Source organism: Phoca vitulina, unplaced genomic scaffold (assembly GCF_004348235.1).
Source record: "Phoca vitulina isolate PV1807 unplaced genomic scaffold, GSC_HSeal_1.0 scaffold1, whole genome shotgun sequence".
NCBI classification, from domain to species: domain Eukaryota; kingdom Metazoa; phylum Chordata; class Mammalia; order Carnivora; family Phocidae; genus Phoca; species Phoca vitulina.
This window is the reverse complement of record NW_022589704.1, coordinates 94,958,306-94,980,638: the sequence shown is the minus strand read 5'-3', so window position 1 is coordinate 94,980,638 and position 22,333 is coordinate 94,958,306. Positions and strand designations below refer to the sequence as shown.

Here is a 22,333-nt window from a genome sequence, read left to right as displayed (position 1 = left end):
TTCAAAAGCAGATCTTTCCCCCATGCTTCTTTTGAGCTTAACTTGTGATAATAAAGTGAAAAATTAAAAAAAAAAAAAGGAGAAGAAGAAGCCCTTCCCAAACATACTTGGGCAGGGAACCCTTATTTTCCTAGAATACCCATTACGGTCATTTCCAATGCACTCAGAATGTGCCCTGGGCAACTGTGCTCTTAAAGATCTTTCGGGGCAGTACTTTCAAGCTTTTATGTGCCTACGCATCAGCTTAGCTTTTGTTAAATTGCAGCCTCTGAATCAGAAGGTCTAGAGTGCAGGTCTGAGATTTTGCATTTCCGAAAAGCTCCCGGGCCATCCTAATGATGCTAGCCTATGGATCACACCCTGAGTAGCAAGGGTGTAATTAGCAGGGAATGATTAAAGAAAGTTCCCCCATTACCCTTAATAGTAGATTAACCTGCAGAGAGAATTCCTTCCTCCTGCCAGAAAGGAGAATCGCTGTTATTATCCTCCATCCTCAGTGATTACCAACAGGACATGCTGTGAGAGCCTCTCAACAGCATTTTGCTTGTGAGCAGAAGAGAAGTCACTGTATTTTCGCCAGCACTGTGAGACTTGTACAGTTACTTCTATTTTTGATTATGCAGATAAGTGAAAAAATTGAAATACATGCATGAAACAGGAAGGGACTCCTCTAAGTGGGAATGACCTCATTTTCCTTTTGTTCCAGCCATTCCTCCATTCCCTGATTTTTCCAGTGAGTCGCCGTTGGCCACAGAGAAAAGAACAGCCTTGGAAAAGGAGACCTGCGTCTGGACCGCAGTGATGCTATCATTTGGTAGACCGGAAGCTGCGGGGTGGGGGACAAAATTATACCCTGTGGTTCTGTTGACCTCACTCTCTACCGTATACTCCTTCTTTTTTTTTTTTTTTTACATCCCTTCATGACAATTTAATTAAGACACAAACCTCCAAAACCAGTGTGGTGAATATTAGCAGCAAGATCAGAACAATCTCCTTCCAATCCCCTTCTTATGAAGCAATTCAAGGCTTGTGGTTTCTATTCAATTTGTTATAATGACAGTGTTTAATCATGAAGTCTACTCAGCAGCCTGCCGCTGAATTGAGGTCACACATGTGACTATTCAAGCATGGAGCACATAATCTATAACTAAGATTTCGCCCCTGAATCTCTGGAGGCTGTGTCATTAATTAACAATGCATTTATTTAAAAAATAATATGCATTACAGCCTTCTAAAATGTAGCCTTGGCTTGGAATGAGCAGAAGTTTGTGATGAAACATTCATGGTAGTTAGTATTGTTGTATAAGAACTCAGCCTTGAGAATAGCTCAATCACATTTATTTGAAGCTATTTAATTAAAAGTCTTTTTTTCTAATTTCTCAAAAGCCGACAGTATAATTTCTACTTGTGGCTCCTTTCTAGTCATCAAATCATAAAAGAGAGTCTTTAGAGTTCTAGTTCAGATACTTACGCATGTCATAAATGCAACCTAAGCCATGCAAGTTAAAAATTATTTAGTGTCATCCTGCACTGCAATAAATATTTTTAATCTTGAGGGAACAATGGAAAAACTTGGACCCTTAGCCTAGTCCTATCTTTAATCATGGAAGCTTGTTTCAATTGACTGTGACGAAGGGTGGTGCATCTCAGCGAGGAGGCTCATTCCACTCTATTGCATTTAATGCACAATCTACAGCTGATATATCAAACTAAGTTTTTTATAGTTCAACATATAAATATATTTGAGCAGGATAGGAACATGTCAGAAGACCGACATTTCTGGTTAGAGGGCAAACAACATTTCAGCTAAATTTATGTCTCGGGCCTAAACAGGTCTATATTCAGAGTTAGGTTTTAAAAGATAAAATCCTATGTGCATGTTGTGTGTTTTTTTTCTTCATCAATATATATGTCCATATACCTGTGCTTACGTGCTTGTTTCCTTTACGTGTGTGTATATCCCGTGCCATAACACTAAGAGTAGATGATGTTTAACACAGGTCTTTTTACTTTTTGTTCGAGGACGTACAGGGATTTTCACGCATCCACATTCCCATCGGGCAGAGGTCACTGACTGACCTCCTGGTGGAAATCTTTTCTGCTGCTTGTTTTCCATTTGTTGTCAGCAAGTGCATTATTTTGGTGTGGAAACAATCTAATTTGGACAGTCATAGGCATTTTACCTGAGGAGGCTGGTTTGGGGAGGCGACTTTCAAGAGGCCGCATGCCCCTGGCGGTCATGATGGGGTCCGATGTGGAATGAACGATGGTGTTATCTGCAGAGGCATGGCTGTCTGCAGAGGAAGGCACTTCTCGTTCAAGGGTCTGAGCTCTGATGGAAGAAGCTGCACAAAGTGCTGGCTGGAGAGACAGGCTGGGCTCAGTGTCCTCTGGGGAGTCTGGGTGGCATATGTAGCGCCCTGTGGAGCGATTTCCCGAGTCTGGGAGTGGGAAGGTTCCAATCCCACTGTCCAGTGTCCTCATCAGGCAGTTGGATTCTAGACAGAATAACATAGTGAGGATTAGAGAAGGCTCACATAAAAGGATAAAATGATCGTGAGGATTTGTATCTGATCTGGAGGAAGGGGGATCTCTAGAAGGAAGAAATACTATTAATGGGGTAGTAAATTTCCAGTGAGTGGCATCAAACAGACATTTAGTTGAACATGGAAATATTCCCTTCACATAATATGAGGTAAGACAGCCCTTACTGGCATTAAGAATCGCATGTACTTATACCCTGGATGGCTCTCTAGAGTTATCACAGAAAAAACGAAACAAAACAGTCATTAGAGACCCAAAATTATTTTTGGTCACCATTATTTCAATTGGGAATCATATGACTTCAACCAATTAGGTGAAATTTATTAACTGAAATACGATGAGTAATAAGCACACATAACACATTGAAGTGATGTCCTAACAAAGGTAATTATGCATCTCTTACATGAATTATCGTCCACTTGACAGTTAACTAAGTCTCTGGCCTCTCAATTTAATTGCAAGGGCAAGTAATTCACACGCTATAAGGTCATCCCAAAAGGTCCTTTACCTATGATACTATCACTTTATCATGTGGGCTTCATTTGACCCAACTGCCATTTGAAGTCAATTTATTGAGAAGACTACAGAGCCACTGCCTCTTTCCCTCTCACTTCACGCAGTGACACAACCCATCAGTACCTGTTGGATTTCTTGTCACTCCCAGGTATCCCTAAAACTATTATTCTCTAAAACAAATCGAGTTGATTTCACCACACATGTGTAACATATTCTGCTGTGTCTCATCTTTAAGAAACATTAAATACAGACAAAAATACACATCTGCAAAAATTATTGCATATTTGATTTCTGAAATGGTGGTATGGTTTATCCAAGCCAACGAGACAACTTCCAAGATCGGCTTGTCACCCCCAAAGTCTCCTGTTTATATGATAATCCTAGAATAAAACATCCTTGGTAAAGTTTGTATCAGCAGCTTATGGTTCTAAGACGAAGTGAGACTTAGTACCCTGTTGGGCATGGTGGCGAACATAACAGAATACGGCAGAATCTTTGCATCAAGAGGCTCAACAGCTGACGTTTTAGTGGTGCTTTATGGAACGATGGCTTGGAAAGCGGGAACTGCCAATAGCTATTGTACGAACCCCGACACAGGATTCTCAGCCTCTGCAGGTCTCAGGTTCCTTACGGGATAGCTGTGAGGATAGAAATATGTTCGCCATCCAATCTCTAGAATTTAGAACGCTACTGAGCATACTGTGAAAGGTAGCTGAAAGAGTTAAATAATGAACAGTGACATATGCAAAATGTTTCGCGTATTTATCAGATATTAGCAGGTACCTGGTAGGCGGATAGTTTATCCATAAGTGCCTTCCTTACACAATCTCATTTGGTGCTGAGCAATTAGTATCAGAATTCCCCAACCTGTCCATTCCCTACCCTCTTCCTCAAAACCGCTTTGCTGCAAGTGAGTAGTAGAATTCTGGGAATTTCCTAACACTAAGGTAAAAAAAAAGGGGGGTGGGGGTAGGGCTGCGGACAGACTTTGCTGTTACAGGTTCTAGTAGGTTTGGTGCTGGTTTTGGAGGCACTAGGGAGACGAAGTCCCTATCAAAGAAGCAGCTTCCATTTTCAAAGGGGTATTTAGTGGGAAGATGCAGATACCCTCTCTCATTTAGCCGCCTCATACACCATGGGATCTCAGACACTGGTCAGGGACTGCCGGGCCCTGATTCATATGGTGATGGCCTGGGGTGGGCTTTTCTTTTTCAGGATCACGATGGCCAAGCCTTAGCTCCATTCATTTCAAGGCCTCCACCTGGCCAGCTTTACTCTCAACCAGCTTCAAAGATGGTTCATTACCTTCTCTATTCATTTCCTCCTCAATTAAGGGGACCTGATTGTTACAGAAGGGCCTTTTTGAGAAAGGAGCAGTTCTTTGCATGGGGAGGCATTGCCAGAAAAGTTCCAGAAGAAAGACCGTGCTATTCAGATTTCAAGGTCTTTTCTTCATTTTAGCCTAGAAATACAAAACCCCTCAGAGTTAGCATGTCCATGTGTTGTACTTGGAGCAATTCTAAGAGGCTGAAGTACTTCGGTCTCACCCAGGAGCAACTGGGTCTTCATCAGAACTGACCCAGTGTTTGGCAACGGGAAGCTGACTCAGGCTGTAACAGCTGAGATGTGTTAGTCCCCACATGCCCCAGGCTGCCTCCTGTGCTAACTTACTCCCAGCACCTTCAGGATTGCGTAGCCCCCAACTAAAGCATGCTCGCCAGGATAAGACATGGGGAGCTCTTTCCCTTTTGTGGATACGAATCATCAAGTTTGGCTGCTTATTGCAGCCACTAGGACTTCACTCCTTTCTTGGTGTTATGGCTTCATCTTCAAGACCTTACAAAGTAAGAACTATCATCACCATCTACAAATGAGGAACCCTAGCTCAAAAGTGTTAAGTAACTTGCCCAAGGCCATGTGCTGTATAGATAAAGAGCTTGGATTTGAATCCAGTCAGGCTTAACTACAAAGACCAACCTCTTAACCATCAAACTATCCTGATCCTTCCCAAAAGTACAGATAAATCCAGAAGTGGGGTCCACTCAGTTAATAGCCATTGAGGCAGCGTTGTGAACAGAAAGCTCACAGAATGCCCCCCCACCCCATCCTGCTCCTAGGCAAGGCACTCAGCTTCTCCTTTGGAATTGAACAGGCGCCTGAACTCTAGCTGGCTCCCACACTCCCCATCCTGAGGTGTGAGTCTACTGTTAATGTTCCCTGTATTTGCATGGTTGCTGCCCCCATGCAGGATGCCTGCACATCCTGATCTGCATGGTTTCTGAGGACCATGACTGCTCAGTATCACTTCCCTCTGCCCTCTTCAACTGATCCGTAAACTTCCATGCCAAGGTTCTCTGGCATTAATCGCAGCTCTCTGGACTAGGCGATAGGCACTGCCTCCATGGGCAGTTTTTCTGGCTTTGTCTAAGAACTCTTTCCCCTCTGAGTATTTGATGGCTCAGAGAGCACTGAATCCAGTCCCCTCAAATGAAGACTCAAAAAGCAAAATGAGATTCTTGGCTGCCTTTTCAGTGATTTACTGGGGAAAAGTCCCAGCCCCCAAAGCCCTGTATGTGCTGGCTTAGTCTATAATACAAGGTAGGAAATAGGGCTAGGAGAGGTCTAGGGTAGGAAAAATGATGAAGGCAGGCTAAGGACAGTACCCTTCTGAAAATACTGACATTTTCTGATTTCTGTCCCCTTAAATTATTTTCCTTTCCCTTCTTTCCTTTTATAATATTGTCCTACCAGATTCTATAAAGCAGGACTTTTGGTATTCCTGAGTTCTGAGAAGTCTGTGCTCTTAACACTAAACTCACAAACCACCTGCTATTAAAGCCATTTTTTTATTTCTAAAAATTACAGGTGCCAAATGTAGTGAATTTGAAGAACTCATTTGTAAGTACCTATGAAATGAGATGTAGACAGTCAGGGACTCAGGCGCCATATGCCAAGTTTCACCCTCAAGCAAATTTCTCCAGAATGCATAAACCTTTGGAAATGGAGTTTATATTGAAAATGCTGACACCTTCTTTATGTAGTTTCTTTAAGGTGCTGTAAGTTTCTCACAGTTCATAAAAATACTGTAACCTGAAAAAGTGTTAGATATTGTATTTCTGAAGCCAGCTTTTTTTTTTTTTTTTCCTCAGAGAATTCTAAGAACTCACAAAGTAATTAAATGGCTGTGATAGGAACAAAGTTCCAAGTGGCAAGCTGACCTTGCATCTCGAATGAATTGACAGTCTTGATCTTGACAAGTATAAGTTCACATTTGTGGCCGTGAGAATAGCTGCCAACAGGGCCTTGCTAATGAGTTCAAGGGTTGGGTCTCTGGATGGACCAGCGGGTTTCATCTTCCAAGGTCACCAAACACATCTCCTCCCACCTACTTCTCATTGTCCCATTTGCCTTCTCTCTCTCTCTCACTCTCAAGGTTAAGTTCTCTCACTTACTGGCACAGACAAGCCCTAGACGTTTCATTGGATGACTCATAGCGGTGCTTCCCAGTCCTTTAAAGTCATGGCACACAGAAAATATGTAGCTCACTGAGGCAAACACTGGTTACTTGAGAGCCGAGGGCTCCACATCCTAGCACCCACCCTGGGATCCATTCAGGGCATCAGCAGCAGAATGGCAGGGAATCTCTTTCTTATAGGACGGACTCAGGATCTTTTACTCACACCTCAAATGCATCACTTTGCAGATCTCCAGCAGGCAAGGAGATGGATACTTTCATGGTCTCTTAGAAGACCCCCTCCTTTTTTGGGAAAATTCTCAGCATGCTTGGATGAGGAATATTGTCTGGCCTCGAAGCTTCAGTACAGACGGAAGTTACTGTGCCTAAGAGGGAGATGAGCAGCCCAGGAGTGGATGAGTAGCCAAAAAGGGTGAAGTTTTGCATGGGATGGTGGCAGAAAAGAAGTTCTGGAGAAACATTTCCACTGGGGATTTGTCAGCTGTTAACTTAGGGTGCACAGTATAAAAATCCCCACTCAGTTTGCCAATGAGCATTAGCACTTATGCTCCCTGTACCAGGGGTCTCGGCACGTGGTTTTAGTTTCATCTGAAAATTAAGAGCATACAGCCTTCATCCTGGGGGTGCTTTGAGGACTAGAAACATAGCACCTAATAAACATAGCATGATGCCTGGAACAGACACACAGCTATCATTCAGAAAAGAGCACAATTCTCTAAACAAATGTTCTTAGACTGTAGGCATCCTGGGGGCAGACTGGATTTTATTTATCTACTCAATATTCCCATATAAGTCCATTCCTGATTCTATATTGTCCTTTTTCAACAATATGGTGATTATGTGCTGATAGAACTGATCATAACTGTAGGCTGATCGAGGAACTGATTTACTCTCCATCACGAATACTCAGCACAGCGCCTGACATATAGTCAGTTCTCATTGAGTATAATGAAAAGAACAGGTGGAGAAAAAAACAGCTCTAGTCTTTAGAAAATGCTTCCTGAAATCAAATTGAATATGAAGCTTTCCTTTTGAAATCCCAATCTGCTGCCTTTGTTCTGACTCTGGCAACAAAAGAAAATAGCTGACTTCCTTCTTCTGTAGAGCTATTTTTCACATACGGTCAGACTTCATTAATTCAGATAGCTGGAGGGATAAGATCATTCAGAATTATTGAATATTTTAAGGACCAATTTCTTAATACTTCCAAGCCCTTAGAGCACTGGTCTGTGACCAAGACGAGGACAGCTCCTGGAATGGTGTTTTGGTGTCTTTCTCAGTCTTCCTGCCCACCACCCACTTCCCACAAAGCATCACTGGCCAGAAGGTCTCAGGTCTAGAAGAAGCCAGAATGGCACCATCACCATGGCCCTCATCCTTGTGGATTCTCAATGCCATGCTGAGTGCTGGCATCCCCACTTAACATCAGTGCCCATAGTAGTAGAAGAACTAAGCTCTTACAGAGTCCAGTTCCCGAGAACCATTTGTAGTGAGTAGATGAGATTATTTGGTCACATCTTACATGGATTTATGCAAAACAGTGAGTTTCTCTCTTTTAAAACAATTTGTTCTCTCAAGTGGATTGTTCCAAATTTGTTTTATATTATTTATTCACACAGTACTGTTATCTTTAAAAATAGCTGCAAAGGGGAAAGTTTATTTCCAGCACTGTTTCAGTTAATATAAATTTCCAAGTTGGTGGAATCTGAATTAGCAATGATTTTTGAGTGTTTGGGAAATACTGTTGATTTTCCCCTCAACCTTCTCTTCTACGGATTAAAGTGTCTCAAACTTTTTCTCACAGATCCTATCGCACAAATCCGTGATCGCTTGAATCTGTAAACCCAAACTCCGGGTAGTGTTAATGTATTTGTCCAAAAAGATCATTGGATAGGAGAGGCTTGAGAAAACCTGACTTGAGTTCTAAGTTACTCTGAATATTCAGAAGAAGGAAGTTAAAAAAAAATAGGCTGGAAAGACAAGGCTTGAAGACCCGCGTGGCTAGCTGCTGGCCGTGTGCCAACAGGGTTTGAAAACTATTCTAAGCATGTACAATGACAGCTCATTTGTAATAAGCCTGGCACAGTGCTCGTGACAAAGCAGGGGCTCAGGAAGTTTTCGCAAGTGGTTGTCAGGGAAAGGTGGGGGTCCCTAACATACACCGTCATGGAGCCCAAGGTAAACCAAACGTCCATCTGCGTGGTTAGTATTCTACTGCAGCACAGGGGTCTACTTCACTGAACAACTACCTTGTGGTTATTTCCTAAGCAATTACCTTTTGGCAACCATTTCTTTGGGGGTTAGCTGATTGTCATCATCAATAAGCAATTGTGAATACGGAGCAAAATACTTGGGAGTCGGTGGCAAGCTGCCTCATGCATAGGAAAGATGGAGTCCATTCTCTCAAGAAATCCATTTCGGAGCTGGCACCCTGAAAAGCTTTTTAAAAAGCCTAAATGAATGATGTTTACTGATGTTCCTTTGCTCACAGATTTATTACATTCTCGGGAGACATTTGCAAATTAGTAAGCCATGATTTTCAGTTAGCAAAGGTACAGCTCACCTATCCTAAAAAGTTGTACTCACTCGTGTGCAATGATCAGCCCTTTCTTAGAGGTTCAAACAAACTACTTCAGTAACCGTGGATTTTTTTTTTTTTCCTCTTCAACACTAATAAATCCTAGGAAAAGAGAAAATTTTAAAATCCAAATTTTTTTTTACTTTGAGCATTTTCATCACATCTACAAGTTTCAGCCAAAAAATGCAACGAGGACCCAATATGACTCACCAGCCAGAAAGGGTGTTTGTATGGGTGCTTAATACCCATGCCATATTATTAATTGGCATGCTTTCTTCTAATGCAAGTGGTCATATAAATAAGTCTTCGTATGACTTCTCTCCAGGTTCTTAAACATCTTTAAGCTACGTGTGGTATTGGCACCAGAAACTTAAACCACAGATGGGAGAACAGATCTCTTTATTTGCACATCCTTCTCTTCATCTGTACGGCTGAAACAAGCTAAAAAAAATAAGCCTGTTGCCAAAGCCACATCAATTACATCTTGGTTATACATTCTAAGTTTACTCTGTGGCTTCCTCAAAGTAGTCAAAAATGACTATATTGGCTATTTATTCACAACCACTGGGTACTTTTGGCTGTGGCGTTAAGATGACCTTCTGGAAGAGTAAATTCAATTTGATGGCTTTGGAGTGCATGGGAATACTCAGTCTTTGAATTCCAAGTGGATTTAAGCTTTCTGAGACTTGAAAAGTGTATAGAAGAATGTAAACTTGTTTTCCAGTCCCCTGTGCTCTGATATAAAGGAAGACCTGGTTATTGGGGGTCTGGTACACTGCTACACAGAGAATGAATATGAGAAAATCATAGGGAAGTAACATGACAAAGAATTAAAAGGAAAAAGCAGACCATGAAATTCCTTTGTAAAGATGAAGGACAAGTTATTTAAACCAATATAAAAGATGTGCCACCTTAGGTTGGGTTGGTATCTGATGAACAAATACTCTGCGTCTGATAGTAGCATCACATAAAATATTGTGCTGGGATGTGATTTAAGGATACAAACTGGAAAAGGTGAGAAATGTGTGTCAAATGCCCATGTAGACCATGAATTCATCGAAATACTTCTTGAATTTATTTACATATCCAGCTGCTAAAACCCCTGAGGGGGGGGAAATTCCTTAAGTTTGCTGTAAGATGTGTTTCTTCCTATCAATGATACTGGAACAACCTCTTCTTAGGTTCTGAGGGTGACTCTCGGTCTAGAATTTTGGGATTCGTTATGCACTTTCTGAACCCTTCTTGATTTCACAAATGTTAATAATTATCTCTATTCTCTTATCCCTCCAGACTGAAAAATCTTGAGATCTTCATATAATTCCTTCATGTCATGTTATGCTACTATGCTTGTCGTGTAAAACAATGCCCAGACTTGTATGCAATATTTACTGTGATACAGAAGAGTAGTCTAATGTGACCAGTGTGGTTTAATAGCCAGCACTTGTTTGAATTGGTCAGCTGATCTAGGAACAGCCTTGGATCCCAGACTCCTACATCTTATTTTGGGAGTTGTCGCTTTAGGTCAAAAAGTCCTTGATGATGAGCATGCACACATATCCCTCCCAACTCCCCACAAAGCAATGACTACCCTTTGACTACTTTCCTATCCATATGTCAAGTCTTGTCTTTTTTACTTTGATATTTTTCTAACTTAAACAACAAGATAAAACACGACACTGTACTCTCATTAGCAAAACTTGCTGGAGTACCATAAAAATGTAGAATCACAATGGCTCCAGCCCTGATCTATGATCACCATTTTTGTATGTGAAGAAATGTCAACTTATCTCTCCATCTTGTTTCCTGTTATCCTTGCTCATTCTCTATCCATGACAAAGTTACTCTATCCTCAACTTTTTTCCTCCCTAAATCTAATTATCATTTAGCTACTTATTTCTATCTTCTTTTCAAATACTTTGGGCTGGTGCTTATGAAAGGCATGTTAAAGATCTAAACAAATGATTTTACTGATTCTCCTCTGTTCACAGACTTACAACATTCTCAGATTACATTTCCAAATTAATAAGTCATGATTTCCCCTTAGAGAAAGTACAGCATGTCTGTCCTAAAGGGTTATCCTTTTATCTGTTCAATGATCTACCTTCTCTCATGCATCCACTCCATCTCTACCTGTCCTGCCAAAAGGAAGTGATAAGTTAAACAATTATCTGGGGAATCTGATAGATATAGATGGCTATTACGAGTAATTTTATCTCTCTAAATCTTTTTTACTCCATGTCAGGTTTTCTGAATTGTATGGACTACTGCTTCTTCTCTCCATTTCACCTGCCTGGATAACATCTGCTTTGATAAAGCAACTGAGGGAAGGGAGGAAAGAAAATAAATTGGGGGTAAGGTGCTACAGGAAGAGATTCAAAACAGCTTGATTTGGCAAGAAGTATATAAAAACAGAGAAGCATGGGGAGCTTCAGATATATCAACTTAGCAACAGATAAGAATTTATTAGGCATGTTTACAATACAGCCTATGTATTATTACCCTAACTTTTTTATATTAAATTTTTACATGCTCTAAAATTACAAATTATTTTAGTTTGTTCATATTACTGCAATTATAGATATTTAAAGAAAGCCTCCAGAAATATAAAAATTTAAAGTTCATAGGTGTTTTTCTCCATTTGTCTCTATACTTAATCAGTCTCAATGATTTTTTAAATTATATGCAGAAAGGAAAAAAGCCCAAGTCTTCACACTCCTAAACTTTTTTTTTTAATTCACTCTAACATGCCTTACTTGCTTGGTTCAGGATTTTAATTATTATAAGGTAATCTATTTTAAGTGAATAGTTAAGGATCATTTATTTTTCTTTTATGTGACTGCAGTTGAAATGTGGGTGAAGAGGAGGCTGAAGTTGATGTGAGCCTATCTTTCCATTTCAGCTGCTACTCTCCACTCACCAATATTCCATGGTTGTCTTTACAGGAAGATAATAAAGAAGTAATGAAATCCAACAGACCAGTGGATATGGAGATAGGCAAAAATACAGAGAGATTTCTGCTTCTGTCCATTAAGGATTAACTGCAACAGGAATACACCTATGCTGTTAAACACTATTTTCAGATATTGAACAGTAGGTAGCAGAGAACTTGACCTCAGAATCATGGGAAACAAATGAGGTGAGCCCTACAATCTCCCCAGTCACCTTTCTAATGACAGTTTCTAGACTGAAACACAGAGAGAAGGAACATAGAGCCTGCAGATCCTGTTGAATTGAAGAGATAAATATATGCATGTGTGTTTTTGGGGTGGGGTGGGGCGGGTATCAAAGTTGCTAGAATATGCAGGGCTGTATATTGGAAAGAAAAGATAATAGCAGAGGTGTGCCTATAGTTTTTGGCTATATACTAATCTGAACATGCCTGAGGTAAAATTCATGATGTCAGAGAAACAATTACTATGAAGCAATAAGTTAAATAATTTCTTGAGCTCACAAAGGCTGAAAATAGTTTGTTTCCACCATTCAGGGAGGCTAGGCTTTCTAATATGTGGACTATAGGGTAGAGTTCTAAGAAAGGTCAAACCTTAGTAAGGAGGAAAAATTTTATCTAGAATAAAGGCTTCCCTGGAGTTGTCAGAACAAAACTAAAGAGTAAGCCTTGAAAAATAAAACTAATCTGCAAATACTTTAAAAGCACTCCAGAACAAAGTCCAAAAATTTTTATAGGAATCCTGAAATCCAGCACTCAACAACATAAAATTTCTAATCTCTTACATCCAGTCAAAAAGTACTAGGCATGCAAAAAAACAGGAAAATATGGTCCATCTTCAGGAGAAAAATCAGTCAATAGAAACAGAAGAAGAAATGAGAGATAATGAAATTATAACAAAGAACCCTTAAAATACTGTAGATAGGGGGCACCTGGGTGGCTCAGTCAGTAAAGCATCTGCTTTCGACTCAGGTCATGATCTCAGGGTCCTGAGATGGAGCCCCGCATCAGGCTCCCTGCTCAGCGGGGAGTCTGCCTCTCCCTCTCCAACTGCCTCTCCCCCAGCTCATGTTCCCTCTTGCTCTCACTCTCTCTCTCTCTCTCTCAAATAAATAAAATCTTTAAAAAAATACTGTAGATATTATAAATATGTACAAAGATATAAAGTAAAACTTGAACTTCATTAAGAGATATTAGAATAATAAAAATACCCAAATGAAAATTATAGACAGGAAAAAATCCTATTTAAATAGAAAAAATACACTATATAGGATTAATAATAGATTAGCAGTGATATCAGATAACAGGTCAGCAGAAATATCAGATATAGCAGGGAAAAAATAGTGAATTTGAAGACATTAGGATATAAACAATCCAAAATAAAGTACATAGAGAAAAAAGACTTAAAGGAATAAACAGAGCATTAGTGAACTTGGAGTCAACATGAAATAATTTAAATATGTATACTTGGAGCTCCCAGAAGGAAAAAAAAGAGAAGAAAAATTATGTGACAGAATAACCAAAAATGTACCATATTCAATAAAAACTATAATCCCAAATCTAAGAGACTCAATGAATTCCAACCAGAACCTACATGGAGAAAACCCACTAAGGCACATCATAATTAAGTTGCTAAACATCAATGATAAAAACAAATCTTAGGGGCGCCTGGTGGCTCAGTCGTTGGGCATCTGCCTTCGGCTCAGGTCATGATCCCAGGGTCCTGGGATCGAGCCCTGTATCGGGCTCCTTGCTCAGCGGGAAGCCTGCTTCCCCCTCTCCCACTCCTCCTGCTTGTGTTCCCTCTCTCGCTGTGTCTCTCTCTGTCAAATAAATAAATAAAATCTTAAAAAAAAAAAATCCTAAAAGCAACTGAGAATAAAGATACTTTATAGAAGAACAATGATAAAACTGACGTAGACTTTATGTCAGGCACTACATAATCCAGAAGAGAGTAGATGAACATCTTTAAAGTGCTGAGTGGAAAAAAAAACCCAGAACCTATTAACCTTATAAAATTAATTTCAATTAATCAACTTTTCAATTATTTTAAAAATCAAAGAAAAAAGAATTACTTTTATTTTTTAAATTTTTAAAAATTTTTTATTGTTATGTTAATCACCATACATTACATCATTAGTTTTTGATAAAGAATTACTTTTAAAACAAATAAGAGCTGAGGGGTGCCTGGGTGGCTCAGTCGGTTAAATGGCCGACTCTTGATTCTGGCTTAGGTCATGATCTCAGGGTCCTAAGATCAAGCTCTGCAACAGGCTCTTCATTCAGTGGGGAGTCTGCTTGAGGATTCTGTCTCTCTCTCTCCCTCTGCCCCTCCTCTGCTCATGCCCTCTTTCTCTCTCAAATAAATAATCTTAAAAAAAAAAAAAAAGAGCTGAGAGAACTTATTCCCAAAGGAGTTTCAGTGCAAGAAATATTAAGTGTATTTTCACAGGCAGATAGAAAATGGATATCAGGTATAAATCTGGATGTAAAGAGAACCAGAAATGGTAAATATAGGTTGTAATAATATATATATATAAAACACATATATATAAAAATATATTTCTATTTTTTAATCTTTTTAAAACATAAGTAACCAAAGCAAATGCAAGAGTATATTGCAAGGTTTCTAACATATGTAGACATAAAATATAACAATAGCATAAAGGATGGCAGAGGTTATACAAAAGTAAACTGTGATACATTATTTAAGATAGTGTTAAAGTAAAGAGGTAATTAGACTACATTTAAACATTAGATCAATCACTAAGGGGTACAGCTAATACTCTGAAAGTGGTGATAAAGGGGAATCATAAAAAATAATACAAAAGGCAGAAAAAAAGGCTAATCAGGGAAGAACAAAGGAAACCGTGCGAATCGAAACCCCTGGGATAGTGCTGGACACCACGATTCTGATGAAAAACCTCCACCTCGGGAACACAAGGTGCATCTCCCTGAGGCCAAATCGGAAGCCAGACGCTCATCCTAATGCTAGCCCTCCACTCGGCTCCCGGGGCACTTCTCCGCACCACCATCGGCCAGGGACCGGCCATCTCCCAGATTCTCACCCTAACCCTAGGCATGGCTCTGGCCCTCCCTGGGCGCGTCTGCTAAGTCAGCAGCACTACCGGACTGGGGACTCAAGTCCGGCGCCGGACAAGCCCTCCAGGAACACAGAAGCACAAGCCACGCCATGGGCAGTCCCCACGCTGGAGCCGATAGCAGGATTCTAGCAAAAAACATGACCCTCGACAACAGAGAGAGCCTAGTCCCAGAAAGCAATCCCAAACCCTGAGCTTCACCCTATCTATCGCTCAACCTCAATTCGGGTCCCACGGCAGGTGTACACACTGCCATCCAATTGACTCTTAACCACCTCCCGGACCGTAACCCTAACCCTAGCCCTGGCTGTGGAAATAACTGTGCCAGGACCCTAGTTCTGAGAGCGCAGTGGGTTTGGGTCACCTGACCGATGCCAGACTAATCGTTCAGGAACACATGAGGAGACCATGCCCCGTGCAGTCCCCGGCTGGTGCAGGAGACCAAGATTTTAGTCCAAAAGCTGAAACTCAGCAACACTAGGGGTTGGCCCTGAGGCCAAACCCGAAGCCCGAGCCTTACCCTATAGCTAGCCCTCAACTCATCTTTCAGGATAGTATGCTGCCCTGCCATTGACTTGGTCCCTAACGTCTTGAGGACTATACCTGTAACCCTAGCCCTGGATGCGGCCCCAACCAGACCCCAACCCTAGGTGTGAGGCCAAAATGGATTCTGGACACCTGGGCAATGCCAGGCTAATCAGGGAAGAACAAAGGAAAATAATAAAAATAACTCTTATAACTCAATAATAACAGAACAAGCAGTTCAGTACAAAATTGAGCAAAATTTTGAATGCCTATGTCACCAAAGAAGATATGTGGATGTCAAATAAACATAGGAAAGGATGTTCAACATCATCAGTCATTAGAGGGATGCAAATTAAAATCATAATGATATATTACTACACTCCCATAAAAATGGCTAAAACTAAAAAGACCAACAATAATAAATGTTGACCAGAATGTGGAGCAGGAAGAACTCTCATACATTGGTCATAGGATCACAGAACGGTAAAACTACTTTGGAAAACAGTTTGGTAGTTTCTTGTGAAGTTAAACATACACTCATCATGTGACCCAGGAATAACACCCTTGCCCAAGAGAAAAGAGCATATATGTCCCCCCAAAGACTCCTACACACATGTTAAGAGCAGCTTTGTGATAATAGCTCAAACTAGAAATGACCAAAATGTTTGCTGGCTAGTGAACAAAGAAACAGATTATAGTATATTCAGACAATGAAATACCAATTGGTAATAAAAAAAACAGAAACAAAAACACAACTGTGAATACATATAATGTGGATGTTTCTCAAAAGCATTTGCACTAATTAAAAGAGGCAAACCCCAAATACTATATGATTGATTCCTTTTACATTAAATTCTAGCAAAGGCATACCTATAGTGATAAAAACAAATTGGTGGTTGTCTGGGACTAGTGGTACAAGTGGATTTCATGTAAAGGAGCATAAGAGAATATTTTGGGGTGATGAAAATGTTCTATATCTTTTTTTAAAAATGTATGTATTTATTTATGTAAGTAAGTAAGTAATCAGTATAGTCAACATGGGGCTCGAACTCATGACCCCAAGATCAAGAGTCACAAGGTCTTCTGACTGAGCCAGCCAGGCACTCAGAAGATGTTCTATGTCTTGATTGTGGTAGGGGCTACACAGCTGTATACATTAATCAAAACTCATGGAACAGTATACTTAGAAAGGGTATATTTTGTTGTATGTGAATTATACCTCAATATACCTGATTCTAAGTATTATATGCCCAGCCGGACAATAAAGATTTACTGGAATCCAAAAGTGCAATCCTGATTGAACATGGCTGAACAGAGGAACTGGGCTTTCCCCAGGTATAACCTCAAATTCTCCTTCGAGGAATCTGAATGTGATGCTGGGAAGGAAGGGTCTTCAGGAGTCCCCAGGGAGCACAACTGGGGCTATTCCTTACTCCCAGATCAGGTAGCACACAAGGGGCTTTATTCACTCCTTCATCCTTTCAACTCTCCCGGCTAGTAGTGACTATTATCCGCATTTGACAGAGGAGGAAAGCAAAGCTTTGAGGAGACAGGGTCACCTGACAGTGCCAGTCTGACTCCAAAGCTCAGGCTCACTCTATTCATTAACCTGCCTCCCAGTAGGGGTGGAGGTCTCCAGTATCATCGAGCCTGCCAGGGACTATATAGGCCAGTACTTCTCTAGCTTAGGGAGTGGTGCACAGACCCCTGGATTCTCTGGCTATGTGCCCGACTCTCCAGAGCCACTAAATGGACGTGCCCTGTGGAGATGCATTTGACCTTCATCATGCCTCATCTTTCCGTAGCATAACAACATTTGCTGTTTGTTTACCACAGGGTAAATGCTTTACTTGCATCAGATCATGATAAAATAATGCAGTGGACACATTTTACATACAAGGAAACGGAGATTTAAGAAGGTAAATAAAGTTGCCCATGGTCATATAGCTACAAGTAGGAGAGCCAAGATTTGGAGCAAGGCCTATACAAACCACAAAGCTTGCAGGGCTGACGGCTACATGATTCTAGTATTGTCCTCTGTCCTCAGTTTGCCAAGCACTCTGAATCAGTAAGGATGCTTCGGGTGGATAGTCACACATTAAACATTAGCTCATGGTCCAGAAGTAGAGCAAGCTTCAGGGCTGCCTTCATCTAGGGCCTCTGTCTCCCCTCCCCTGCAGCTGTCTTGGCTCTGCACATGCTGTGTATCAGCTTTGGCTTCATGCCGGTAGGAGCTGGGTCTAGTGGCTCCCCACCCATCAGCTGTACACTCCCAGGTCTAGAGAAAAAGAGAAGCTGGCTCTTTGTGTGATTTCTCTCTGCATCTCCAGCCACTCTGCCCCCTAAAAATGAGCCAAATGAGGTCACAAGCTTATTACTGGGCCAATCCGTGTCACTTGGGGATGGCCATTCATTGACTGGCCCGGAGCCTAGCTTCCTAGGCCAATTGCTTGCAGGGAAATTTACCAGAAGTGTCCTAATAACATTGTACCCTTGATGTGGAAATGAATATTGGGAAGCCAAACATAATATCTGCTGTATTCTTTCTTAGTCATTATTTCAACTGAATCTTACAGCAACACTATGCCTCAGTGGTAATCTCTACTTTACAGATGAGAACACAAACAGGCAGCCTGTATCTCTCAGGAAACAAGTACACATACGGCAGCCAGGATTCAAAGTCATGTCTTCTCACTCCAAGTCAACAGCTCTTTCTGCTACTTGGACAACTACCGAGACCATACCCCACTTTCCCTCTTCAGATCAAATTCCAAGATGTTGCTGAGAAGATATTCATCTTCGAGCTTCAAGCTTCTGGTATTTATCATCTTTTTTTTTTTTTTTTTTTTCTAATTCAATAACCACCCCATTATGGAATCCAGTAAGCCATTTATAACCAAGTAGGGAGATTTTTTTTTTTCAGGACTTCCTTTCCAATGAGGCTTTATAGGTATCGTTTAAAATAAATACATAGTCTGATCAACCTTAAAACCTATTTAGTGTGATGCAGACTTTCTTCTCTTTTCCCTCTTCAATCTCACTTTCTAAATAACCTCATGTTCAAAAAGACTGTCCTTTTCAAATACTTTTTCCACATCTACCATCAACACACTATCAAACCCTACCCCCAGGCCTCTGGCTCTCACCAGCCGTATTCATTCTCCATAACAGATCCAAAGAGAAGGTTCTGGCCTTTGGGCTTTTAATGCAAGAGTGTCATAAAGATAGTCTTTTTTTCCTTAAAAAAGATGAATAAGAGAGATAAGATGAAAAAAAATCCTCAAATATCTGCTTAGCTACACAGGGCATTGTTTCAACCAGAGTTCCAATTGAAATGGGGAAAGAGAACTGGCTGGTGGATGATTGTGGCTTTAGTAACTAGCAGAGCCCCAGACCTGGTAAAAGGAATCCCTTGTACCTCAGGCCCATCTTACATCTAAGATGTGCTGCCATGAACTTGATCCTTCAATTTTCCTGACAATCATGTGCTGAGCTGGGGAAGGAAGCAGCCAGTATATCCAATTTACAGATAGAGAAACCCAGGCAATAATCTGCTTAATTAATAAGGGACAAAACTGTAATGGGAACTTAGGTGTACTGCTTCTGGGCTCAGTGCTGCTTACACTACATTATTTGGATTCCTGAAAAGTTAGGGAAGTGGTATGAAAGATATGAAGGCTCAGGAATCAGTTTAGCACCTCTGACTCTGGATTTTAAGTTCGAATCTTACATATTTTTGGCCTTTCTTTGGTGTTCAGGAAAAGTAAACAAGACTTGACAGAAAATCTGATGAGAAGCTGCAATCATTTTGAACCAAGGCCAATATATAAAAATTCAAAAGATGTTATCAAGAATATATGTTGGTACCATCTAGGGCAACTGTCATAACATGGCCTTCCAACAGACATACATTATTGAATGTATTGAATGCACATTGAATAATATTGAATGTGCTATTGATTCTTTAGACCATGTGTCTCTCTCTCCGCAAGACCAGAGGAAAGAGATGAAAGAGGCATCAAGGAAGACTCTTGTTTTTCTAAATGTGAAGAATTGGGAGTAATGGGGGAAGGCCTTTAAAATAAGGAGCCAAGTTAGAGTATGGGGAAAGGATCCTAATGAGGAAGCCACCATGGTGAGGAAGAGGGGATGAGGAGGCTGAATGGAATCATGATGTTGGAGGTCATGCTGAGACATCTGGAGCTAAGCTTGGAGATTTTGTTTGCAAACAGAGTCGCTGGGGGAGCAGAAAGAAAAGCTACAACAGACAGTGTTATTGAAGGTGGGGTTATGGAGGAAGCTAAAGACAGCTGAAAGAACTTCAGGAGATAAAGGCTGGAAATGTCTCTGGCAAGCTCAAGCAAGTCATAGGACACTCAGTGATCCCCAGGCCTTCCCTCTCCCCAGCAGATTGGGAAAGGGTCAGGGATGGAACAGAATAAGGAAGAATAAGGCAGCGGTTGAGTGGATCTTTCTGTGGGAACCTGAGGACTGTGGCAGAGTAGAACGCGCCAGAGCTTCAAAGGTTTTTGACAGCTAAATCTGCTTAAATGTGCAGGGGAAGGAGTGGCTTTGCTCTGAATGACACAGTTCACCCCATTTGTTTCTGAAGAATCCCTCTCACCTTCTATTCCATATGCCTACAGAACGTCACCCTACACGTGGAGTTTATTATCCTTGTAAATACAGACTCACTAGTGGGGTATGGCTTACTTTGAATCAAGGCATGTGCCCCACAGCCTGCGTCTGATCCTACTCCAAGACCTCCATCATCCCGGGACACTTCACTTAACCTGGCAGGGTTCACATGCTTGATGCAAAATCTGACTGGATTCAAGGATCCCTGTGCAATTAAGGAAGCAGGAGCAGGTACGTGTATGTGACTCTAAGATGTCACTGTCTCATTAGGAGGTCGGTGAACAATAGGAATTTCTCACTCCGTGCACAGTGGATTGCTCTTCTGTCTGGCAGTTTCATTACGACACTCTACACAAGTTATATCTATAAATGAAGACCTAGCGCAAATTCAGCACAGCACCTCACCCATCATGGAATCCTGGACATGCTGGTTTGAGGGGAAGAAGGCCATTTAACCCTGTTCCCTGGCAGCCCCGTCTTCTTGTAGAGCAGAGCAACATGCAAATTGCACAGTGGACTAATTGTCATCCACGACTCTGGGGAGTCAGCATAATTATTTACATGGACAGCAACTCCCACTGGTTTCAGCAGGAGCATCTCATGAACGCCTGAAATCATCATTTTTGTCCTTAGAGGAGCTTTGCTCTAAAACACAAATTCTCTCTAATAGGGATCTATTACTGTGTAATGAATAAATATGCCATGCACATGCATGCAGATTTCCAGGAGCCTTGGGCCCTTTGCTCATGCACAGACCTCTTGAATCTTTGCCCCCGTTGGGGTGAGGGGAGCTCCTCTGCAGAGGGCTCACACCTCTATGAGGAAGTTCACATCTTACAGACATCTGAATGAGTTCTGATTCCAGATTCAGTTGAAGTAAAAATGTCTAGCTTTGTTTGCTCCTGTGAAAGTGCTAGCCCTTCAGTAACCGGGGGCCACTAGGGCCACCTGCTCTACTGTTTTACATAAATGGTGATGATGTAGGCTGCCTGATATTTTGACCCCTGGCATCTGCAGTCTCCCCAGCCCCTACCCAGTTTATAGGATAAGTTCACCTGCTCATTTTTCCTTGGCCTGGGTGAAGCAAACTGAAATCTGTAGTCATCTGCCCAGATGACAGCCGTTCAACTTCCTCTAACTAGCTGATATTCTAATCATCCTGTTAAAATCTAATTACATGTAATTGTATTAGGTTTCTATAGAGAAACAGAACTAGTAGTGTGTGTGTGTGTGTGTGTGTGTGTGTGTGTGTGTGTGTGTGTGTGTTATAAGGAATTGGCTTATGCAATTATGGAGGCTGGCCAGTCCCAAGGTCTGCAGGGAGAGTAGGCAAGCTGGAGACCCAGGAGAGCTAATGGTTTAGTTCCACTCAAAGTCCTAAGGCCTGAGAACCAGGACAGCTGTCAGTGTGGTTCCAGTGCAAAGGCCAGCATGCTTGAGACCCAGGAAGAGTTATTATTTCAGTCATTTCTAGTCGGAAGGCAGGGAAAAACTGACATCCCAGCTCTGAGGCAGTCAGGCTAGGAGGAGAATTCTCTCTTACTTTGGGTGGCGCCAGTCTTTTTTTTTTTTTTTTTTTCTGTTTGGGCCTCCAGCTGATGGATGAAGCCCACTACATTAAGAAGGGCAATCTGCTTTACTCCACCTGCCAATTTAAATGTCAATCTTATCCAAAAAAGTCCTCACAGAAACATCAAGAATGTGTTTGATCAAGTCCCTCGGCGTCCTGTGGCCCAGTGAAGTTGACACACAAAATTAACCATCACAGTTATTAAGGAGCTGTTGTTTGTGGCACACAGTAACAATGAAAAAGCCAAAATGTGTATTTGTGGGGGAGAGGGGACATTTTCTAATTAAAAGATAATTTTTATACTCCTTTCAAATAAACACATGCAAGATGGCCTATTTAAGATGAGCTTAATGGAAACTATCCTGCTAATACCCCCACCCCCCAAACCCCGAAGCTTTGAGAGACATCACTGTTACTTAGGAAAGAAATCATTGTTTTA

The 22,333-nt window shown here is 41.2% G+C and overlaps 1 protein-coding gene across 14 annotated transcripts in view; it reads right to left on the bottom strand.

The window, feature by feature from the left end:
• The window catches only part of NCKAP5 (NCK associated protein 5), a 974,611-nt gene that overhangs the window by 53,199 nt on the left and 899,079 nt on the right, over nt 1-22,333 (bottom strand). For all 14 annotated transcript variants that reach the window (XM_032411698.1, XM_032411742.1, XM_032411716.1 and 11 more), the window contains one exon: nt 2,184-2,498. In XM_032411698.1, the coding sequence (XP_032267589.1) occupies nt 2,184-2,498 (315 nt within the window). The remainder of the gene's footprint in view (nt 1-2,183; nt 2,499-22,333) is intronic.